General features: G+C 42.6%; 1 protein-coding gene across 2 annotated transcripts; it reads left to right on the top strand.

Moving 5' to 3' along the window:
* The first annotated feature begins 5,781 nt into the window (after nucleotides 1-5,781).
* On the top strand, nucleotides 5,782-8,206 carry LOC124649429 (nuclear transcription factor Y subunit B-4-like). 2 transcript variants are annotated; one of them, XM_047189072.1, is made up of 6 exons: nucleotides 5,782-5,904; nucleotides 6,017-6,210; nucleotides 6,306-6,435; nucleotides 7,746-7,751; nucleotides 7,845-7,913; nucleotides 8,060-8,206. In XM_047189072.1, exons 2-6 carry the CDS (start codon nucleotides 6,026-6,028, stop codon nucleotides 8,072-8,074), a joined length of 405 nt encoding a protein of 134 aa, XP_047045028.1. In that variant the 5' UTR covers nucleotides 5,782-5,904; nucleotides 6,017-6,025; the 3' UTR covers nucleotides 8,075-8,206. The 2 variants fall into 2 exon arrangements, with proteins under 2 accessions (XP_047045028.1, XP_047045027.1); XM_047189071.1 differs by having other exon boundaries at nucleotides 6,011-6,210.
* Nucleotides 8,207-9,891: the final 1,685 nt, after the last annotated feature.

Raw genomic sequence — 9,891 nt, 5'->3', positions numbered from 1 at the left:
CAAAACATCATTCATTACAACCATAATTGTCTTACATCAAGGGATCACATGATCCAGTCTTACAACATAGTGGATCTAGAGATCCAATTACAAAACACATAGCGGAAGCGAAGTAGCGGTTGCGGTCCATCTGTTCCACAGGCAACTGTTGACGTCAGGAGTAGTCCTAGTTATCGTAGATGTCCTGCTGTCCATCTTCGTGGTACTGGTTCTCCTCTTCATACTCTGGCCATTTGAATAGTCAGGGACAAAGCCATGAGTACTTTAAAGTACTCGCAAACTAATACTAGTGTAAGTACTATCAACTATAGTAAGGGGGTTCTAAGCTCTAGCTTCATTTGCATAAAGCCAGTTTTATTTCATAAGCACTTCAGTAATAAAAGACTCTTCATTTGCCTAACTTACTCAAGTGGGAACATTAGTGTCATTCCCACAACTCTGTTGTGATCAATTCAAATTCACCTTTCAAGTTCAAGTCACAAGTCACCCTTCACATGTCACATTTTTTAAATTGGTCTGATGACGGAACAGTATGGCCTTTCCAACCGTCCATAACCGCGAACACGGCTATTCGAATAGGTTTACACTCTGCAGAGGTTGTACACTTGTGCCACAACTTTTGATTACATTCGTCAGGGATAACCCTGAATAATCATACTCAGTATGCGGATCATCAACCATAACCTTTCACTTACATACCCTATTATAGGCACCTCTCCCCATGAGCTTGGCCTCCCAGTGATAACAAACCGTCATCCTGGAAACTGCACAGGGCTTGGGCCGGACATTCACCTCATTTCACGTTATTTCACATCATTTCACTTTCAACGGAGGCAGCCTCGGCATAACCCCTATGATGCTTGTTTAGAGGAAACCCATACTAAAATACATAAACTTCCAGTTAAGCCCTACCCATAATCAGGTATTGTGGGGGTACTCTAAAATTGGAATGGTATCGCATCCGAACCCAACCATCAGTTTTTGTAAAGTTCACCATGTCATTCACAAGTCACATTCACCTTCAAAATCGTTCAATAGAATGACTCATCATTCCAAGGTTTTCAAAGTCAAAAGATTCACATGTTCCCAGCTAGAGTAGTCACTTTTCATTTTAGCACTAGCAACTAGTCATGAGGGGTGCTAACTTGCTCTTAGCTCTCTAGGCTAACTTTGATGTTCTTGTACTACTCCTTATCTAGACTTAAGTTAACTATAAAAGTAAACCTTGATAATCAAAGTAAAAGCCTTGTAAGATAAAAACTGGGACTTGGGAAGTAAAGCACAAAGTAGTATGGTATTAGTGCCTTGCTCAAGTTAAGCTTGCACTAGGGTAACTTGCAAGAGTATAGCTTGCCTTGATTGGTACAGTGGTTAAAGTTCTCTTCTTCTTCTTCTTCAAAGTAGACCTCCTCCTCCTGGTATTCCTCGGTACTAGCGTCTATAAACGAATACGAGGTATACAATCACCAAGCAAATCTTAAGGGCTAGACTAAGCACACAAATGGTTCACACAAGCTATTCTAGCATCACAACATTATTAACATGTTGGTTGACTTTGTTTTCTTTTTAAGAAAAATAATTTCCTCTCATTGAAATAATTATTAGGGTTGCTATTTATGTTCTTTGAGAAATAATTTCCTCTCATTGAATCTTGTTAAGATTTAATTTCCTCAAATAATAATAAGGTATGAATACATGTTGACCAAGGTCAACACTTCATATTTATTATTTGGGAAAATGATTTAAATGAGGTATTACACCTCATGCAATTTAACACTACCTTAGTAATAATTTAATATCACCAAATAATACAAAATGAGATTATATAGACCAAGGTCACTACCTCATGTGGAATTACTTGAGACAAAGATTTAAATGAGAGGATACCTCTCATACTATTTAATAAATAATTTTGGATAATTTAAATGGGCTAGAAATAGCCACATAGCCATTATTTATTCTAGCCCATGATCATATGAAGCAACCATGTCATATTTTTACATATTCAGCTAGACAATACGAAATGTGATTTTTGAGAGTTCGAATCAACTCAAAATCATTTATGGTTAATTTTTAATAAATGTTGGAAGTTTGAAAAGGCCCTGCCTTGTTATATTTACTACATAAGTTCTACCATGAATCTTGGGTTGAGACCAGTGTAGTTGTTTAGAGAATTTAATAAGCTTTCCAAATATATAAAATTCATTAAATTTGGCTTAGTAGATTTGATTTTATTTAATTTTGAACATAGCATCTGTAAGGAATTCAAACTAAATCAAATAATTTGAATTTGAATTCATGGGCTTGGCGGGAGTTGCTAACGGGCTAGGGAGAGAAACAGGGAGGAAATGGGCCAGCCCATTTGCGCGTCTCGTTCGCAGCGGGCAGCCTGACAATGGGACCCACTGTCAGCGGCGTTTAAACGCCGAAGCGGTATGATCTAATGTGGGACGCACGATTAGAACACGATCCAACGACGCACGGCCGTCGTCGTCTCCGGCAAGACACTGGCTCCCTGGCGGCGCGGGTAGGGGGTCGGAGAGCTCACCGATGGCAGGCGATCGTCGGCGAGTGTGCGCAGCAACGTTGTCGACGGTGGCGGAGCGTCTGGTACCGGTGGCGTCGCCTGAGGAGGCTACAATCGACGGCGCCCTTGCTACGGTACTGGCGGTCCTCCGGCGAGCAATTGGCGAGCTACAGTGGATAATGTGGAGAGGGAGAGGGTCGAGGAGAGTCAGAGAGGAGAGGAGAAGATGATGGTGTGAAGGATTCGAGAGGGGAAGGCCTCCTTTTATAGTTGCACGAGGTGCTGCGGCTCGGTGGATGAGGTCATCCATGGCGACGTCGCTACAGGGGCGGCATGGCTCGGGAGATGACGCAGGGAGGTGTTCGACGTCATGGCGATCACGACAGGCTTGACGGCGGTGAAAACAAGGCAGTGACGCGCGCGGGAGCTTGACGGGAGCTTGCAGTACAACGGCGAAAGTCGTCGACGATGGCGTCGTCTACTGTCCTCTCCGGTGCAGGTGAGCGTGTCTGGTGGCTAGCTGGTGTCGCGGCGGTGCTACTGGCGCGAGGAGAGGGCGAGAGGTGGTCTGAGTCAGCAGGGTGACGTCATGTACTGGCGCGCTCCGGGGCGTGTCGTGGCACGCTCTGGAGCGTGCTGGACGTCACTGGGCGCGTGCATTCCGGCCACTGCAGTGCGTCTACTGGGCGAGAGTTGGCACGAGCGTGACGAGGAGAGTGTGAGGGAGGTACAGGACATGGTGGTACACGCCTGAGATGGGTGGAGAGAGGAGTGGCATGCTGGAGTGTCATCATGCCACGGCATGGTTGTGTCCTCGAATATTTTGTGCAATATTGTGTGTCTCCAGGCCTGGCATCGTGCAATGAGTGAGAGAGAGGACTAATGGTGACATAGGGTTGATGGTTAGGGCAAATATCTGTTGGATATTAGGCTGTGTGTAGCTGGCAGAATGTTGCTCACCAAGTGCTCGACCAAATGGCCGCAAGAGATGAACTTTGGAATTTTGCAAAGATTTTTTGTGGAGTTCATTCAAATAATGTTTGGAACACAATGGTGGTAGTGGTGTGCTAAATTGAGTTGATTTGTGAAATTTCAAAATGGGCATAATCTTAAATCTGTTTTGAGGTTGCTACTTTGCTTGATGATATTAAGAAATGGAGAAAGAATTTGTAGGGATGATCATTACCAAAGTTGTTCATCTTGATGAGGTCTTGATGAGGTGCAAAGAGTTGGGAGGTTTTAGTTTAGAAATCTCTTAATCCAGGGGCTCAAAGTGGGTATCATGATATAAATGGCAGTTTTGACCATTATCATATGTGAGTAGGTTTTGCATTTTATTTTGATTTGATTTGAATTTCTTTGATTCAAAAGTGGTTCTTAAGTGTTTAGTAACATTACCCAACCATTGACACAATTCAAAATGTCCTAGGTTAAAGATTTACAAAAATGGCCATAACCTCATATGTGAATTTCATGTTTTTCTTTTCTTTTTCTTTGACCTAAGGTCACCAATTTGGGTTCCTTGTGTGTTAGATTAAGTGTAGTGATGGTTTCAAACCATTTGGGTAAAGTATAATGGTATAGGTCAAGATTTGCCATTATGGCTATATGACACATATGTCTTTTTCTTTTATTTTCCTTTTATTTTGTTTTGTTTCTTCTTGACCTCAAAGAGCAAGGGGTAAAGTTTAGGAGCATTGTTACTTAACTTCAAACATTCATCATAGCAAGATCACAACATATAAGCATGAGCACTATGCACAACCCCTAACTCAATTAAAGTTTTTGTTGGGTCCAAATTTTGGAAATAGGAAAAATTCATTTTCTCTTTGTTTTAAAATTTGGGATGTTACAGGTTGATATAAACATTACAACATGTGTACAGTAGTAACAGAATTGTAGAGGAGGCTAGCCCATCTAAAACAAGCTAAATGTAGCCACCATATCATAGATGCTAACCGATCATGATTATGCTACGAAGCATGAAGCATTAGTCCAAAGTAAAGAAGTCAAGCACTTAATTATAAGAAGGTCCTAGAGTCATGGTCCACATTTCTAATAAAAACTAATTTGCGTTGATGGACAAAAAGCTGTTCGAGAGCAACCACTAGTTAGTCCAAGAAGAGAGATCGCTGCTTCCATTTTTTGCATTACTATTGTGATCATATCCTTCCCCCAAAGTATCATATTTTTCTCCAATTTATCTTTTTTCTAGAGAGGGCTATATCCTATATATTTTTTGGAGTATTTAATTTCTTATTATATTTTTTCAAAAATTAATTGTTTCATAAGATACATATTATCAATATCTAGGATTTGGAACTATGCAAATATACTCTTCTCCATGGTTCAGTACTTTGCATGCGAGTTTGAAGGAAAACATTCTACAAATATACCCTTCTGCATGTCAAAGTTCACAAAACAAACCTTTAATAAAATTTCATTGACTAATGTTTTTTTGTCGCATTGTGCAAGTTAGATTTGCAAAGAGCCAAGGACACGTTCATCCGAGGGCCTTGAACATTTTAACCAACAAAAAAATATATTCTCCTAAAGTAATAATTCACTCCTATTTCCCAACCTCTAGAGACTGGTTCTAGGAACACATACGGTGGTTGCATTTATAATTTTCATTTTGATATTTGGTTGTACTGGTTTCCTTAAATATCAACATGCATACATTTACATTCAAAAGAATATCTAAAGGTGACATAAAGGTATTTGGTACCAAACATCTTTTTTGGTGGAAATAACCAACTCCTTTAATGGTAACCAGCATCTTCACCATGATATAGGCGACATAAATGTGAATTAGGGAAGCGACCCGGCCTGCGGTCCAACCGACTTTGGTGTTTTTGGCCGGTCTAGGTCTAGGCCTAGTTTTTGTGTGTTGGGTTTTTCCCGGCCCGGCCCAAAGGATGCACAGGTGATGCAACGAGCGGCTTCGAAAAGGTAATACTCCCTCCATCCATATTTTGATAAAGTTGAGATATCCCACCTACAACTTGTATTCTTTTTCAAAACTAACTTGCAATGTCCTCACACCATCATTTCACAAACGGTACTTTCTTTCAAAATCAGATACTCTCGTAAACAACCAACAAACTCAATCTGAGTAGGAAAGATCAATCATAACTAGTAGTAGCAAATATTGTTAGAACCAAAAATCGCACGGTTAAGAAGGGGTTATTGTTATTAGATCGGACGACTCTCGTTCCCAACTCCCCCTCGGTTCCTCGCGCTGAACGCAACAGCCGCCCACACCATCCCCTCCGCCCCTGCAACGCACCTCCAGATCCGGCGGCCGGTGGGCGGTGGCGCCCCCAACCAACGGCGCTGATAACCTCCGCCATCTCCGTCCATCCACCCCGAAACAGGTAACCTCTGCTGCTTCTCTCCCCCGAACCAAACAGAGACCTTTCCCTTTTCGTCACCTCACCGCCGGCGCTCCCTCCCACGGGCCACGGCGCCACCCATGTCCAGCTGCAGGCCTGCGCGATGTCGGAGTCGGTCGACACGCCCGAGAGCGGCGGCGGGGCCAAGGAGCAGGAGCGGTTCTTGCCGATCGCCAACATCGGCCGCATCATGCGGCGCGGCGTGCCGGAGAACGGCAAGATCGCAAAGGACGCCAAGGAGTCCATCCAGGAGTGCGTCTCCGAGTTCATCAGCTTCATCACCAGCGAGTCAGTCTTTCCATTCTCTATCTGTTCCGCCCCACTTGCCCAGATGCGAAGTTGCATAGTACGGCGAACTCATCGCGTGCGATCCCTCACCGCAGAGCCAGCGACAAGTGCATGAAGGAGAAGCGCAAGACTATCAACGGGGACGACCTGATCTGGTCCATGGGCACGCTCGGCTTCGAGGACTACGTCGAGCCCCTCAAGCTCTACCTAAAGCTCTACCGGGAGGTATTCCCCTTTTCTCCCCTCCTCTATGCTCTGTTCCTAGTCCTGATGCTACAGGCGAGCTAATTTTGCACAGAATGTTTGCGTTACACATGTGAGATGCCAGAAAGGTTTGGTCTTCAGGATTTCTTGAATTTTGCCAATCGGGGCTCTCTATTATGGATGTTTGTCTGCATTACTTATCGAGTAGGATGATGGGCAGGCAAGATAAGGCTGTTGAGTAGGGTTTGATTCTTGCTGTAGGATGCTGCTGGTGTCATGGTCTGACTGTGCCAATCAAGGCCCTGACTTTAGTTGGGGTACCACTCACATGGGTTTATTGATTCGCTACTCACTGTGTCGATGAATGCTTGATGGAGTTGTCAACATCAGGGTAGTGTGGAAGATCTGTGGATAATAAACATCCTAGAATTTTTATTCAAAATATGAATCTTTACACCCGCTGCTTATGACAATGAAACACAACCTAAATCGATTAAAACTGCCTTAATTTTGCGACTGGAAGGATCTGGATAGTGCAGGCTGTCAAATGGCCTGGTTAACAAAGACTGCAAAAGGAGTTTTGCCTTCACTCTGCTGACTTAATGTTCAAAAAATTTACAGGTTTACCTAATATGCCAAAAAAAAAAAGATGAACATAGTATGTTGCATTCTTGCTGAACTGAATATTAGCGTGTGGCCAGAACTACAGATATTGCTTGCCGGTTGTGTCATGAGAATGAGGTATATAGCGAAGTAATATATGGATCGAACATAGAACATGTTTTTTCGTAGAATTCTTTTGTAAACTTCTCTTTACCAATAAAGGCCTAGGAGTCTGAAGTATGCATCTCTAGGGTTAAATTTCCTGTGTACGTATTGACAGTAAAACAATAACTAATTCGATTAAAACTATCCTAATTTTGCTAGTGAAAGAATCTGGAGAATGCTTGTGGTGAAATTGCCTTGTTAGCGAAAATTGTAGCAGCCGAATTTACCAAAATTACCATCTATACATTGATGAACAAAACATATGTTGCATTCTTATTTGACTGAATATTACTGTGTTTGAACTGCATAAATTGTATGCCAATTGCTTGATGAGATATATTTAGCAAAATAACATGATGTTAATTGTTATGAAATATATATAGGCCAAACACAGGTCATGTCTTGTTTTTTTTTCTAGTAGTATTGTTAAGCGGACTGCTCTTTTCGGTTAGAATTATTACTACTTACATTTTACAGGAAATAATTGTGTGCTGACTAGTTTTTTTACTCTTCTTTCATGAATAATGATGATTTGTCGTTGATGACCTGTGATGTTTATAAAGATGGAGGTATTTATCATTGCATTATAGTACTTATTGATCTTTCATGTTTCGATGATTCACTATCTAGGGGTTTGCTAAACTACTCCTTGTTTTCCCTAGGGTGACACATCGAAGGGTTCGCAGTCAGGAAAGAAAGAGGTTGTACTTAATGGGCAACCTGGATCATCGGTAATATGTGCTTCCTTGTGTTAAGTTTGTCGAATCAATATGTATTCCATTACCTTGGCTTTAATACAGTTACTTGTTCTTTTGCTTTACATAATCTGGCTTGACATATGGACGCAAATCTCACTGGAAATTTTGTTTCTTGGCAGTTCAACGGCATGTAAGATGGAGGAGGATGATATAGTCAGGCATATCACTCTTTGGAAGCGTGATGGCGGAACCATTGTGGTCAGCGAATGAACCCAAGAACCCTGTTAGTTCTGTACTATCAGGATGCTTCCAGTGCTATCTATAGATGTTAGTTGCTCTCTAAGACAGTGTTTGCATTAGCCGGTATGTGCAGACCTCTCGTGCATACGTAGCTCGTAGTTTAGTTCAGTCTCTGCTGTATGGATTCATGTAACCGTATTACCCATTTAGGGCTGCCTGGTATGGTAAATTCAGAAGATATCTTGTAGACCTCATCTTGCCCCCTTCTACTTTAGGAAGATCCGATCAGGTGAGAACTGTAATAAGTTCGTGATGCCTGGGTCTTATGGTTGAACAGGTCTGGAACAATGTCTTTAGCTTGGCTTTGGTGTTGACTGGAGAAGAGCATGCAGCTGATCTAGCTCGGCTTTGGTATTGACCAGAAGTTTTCTCCGAGGATATTTTCTTTTTGAGAAAAAAAGAGGTATGTTTTGGACAACATAGAAACTTGTATACACTATGACCTGGGAAAGACTCAGCACCCTGTTAGTTGTGTAGAATCAGGATGCTTCCAGTACTGTGTTATTTATAGATGTCAGTTGCTCTATCTAAAACGCCGTGTTTGCGTTAGCCTGTACGCGCAAGCAAATTTCATGCGTACGTAGGACGTAGCTCCTAGTTTAGTTCAATCTCTTGCTGTATGGATCTCCCTGGTATAGTGGTATGGTAAATTCAGAGCTATCTTGCACACCGCACCTTGCTCCCTTTTACTTCAGGGAGATCAGAGCAGGTGGCAACTGTAATAATAGCACAATGCTGATGCTTGCGGCTTATGTTTTGAACAGGTCTAGAGCGCTGTCTTTTACCTCGGATTTGGTATTGACTTGTGCGTTTTGACAGCGGTAACTTGTCATGTATGGGTTTGACTAACCTAAAACATGTCCACGCAAATCACACACGTGTGCGCTGTGTGGACGTCATGTGATGCGTGTGTTGTCCTGCGTCGAAACTAAAAGAAAAAAGTGCTACCGCTTCTTTGTCTGGCATGTTAATCTGTGCTGCTGTACAGAAGTCGTATGTGTTCATCGTCTCAGTATTCTCTGGAGCTTCCTAGCTGCTATTTCCGTGACTGGTTCAGACTTACATCACCGTTTTGTAACAGCACGTCAGTGCCATTACAAGTATATGCCGTTTTAATATTTCGCACGTACTCATAGGTAGCACCTTGACCATCAAGGACTCCTATACTTTTCTTTTTTGGACAAGATAAAAAAACAAGTGTAGATATGGTAATATATTCACGACGGATAGGTTGGTTGTAGAAATTTGTTGCTGCAAATGTGCACGTCGATTATTGATGGTCAAACCTTAGCACGTTTGACTTGCTACATTTTACACGTACGCAGAGAAAATATGGTTATATCCTTTTTTTTTTTTTTTGAGAATAAAATATGGTTCTATCCAAGAGCCCCAAAGAAGGAAGAGTTCCATGGTGGCATAACCTCGTCAAAGCCATGGCCGTGCCGTTTGAAGATCACACGTCTCGCTCAGCTTCTTTTACTGAGCGCGGTCAAACCCCTGCCACTGACGGCTCATCGGCTACTTATCTCCCTCCTGCGCTTCCTCTACCTCTAGACCTGCACTCCCATTCTCTCCTCTGACATTCTGCTCGATGTCGGGTGAGGAGCAAGGAGCGAAGGCGGTGACGACGACGGTGAGGATCGTCGAGACGGTGTACATCGAGGCCGGCACAGCCGACGACTTCAAGGCCGTCGTGCAGCGGCTCACCGGC

Source organism: Lolium rigidum, chromosome 4 (genome assembly GCF_022539505.1).
Source record: "Lolium rigidum isolate FL_2022 chromosome 4, APGP_CSIRO_Lrig_0.1, whole genome shotgun sequence".
Taxonomy (NCBI): Eukaryota; Viridiplantae; Streptophyta; class Magnoliopsida; order Poales; family Poaceae; genus Lolium; species Lolium rigidum.
The sequence above is the reverse complement of the archived record's forward strand: the minus strand, read 5'-3'. Positions and strand labels throughout refer to the sequence as shown.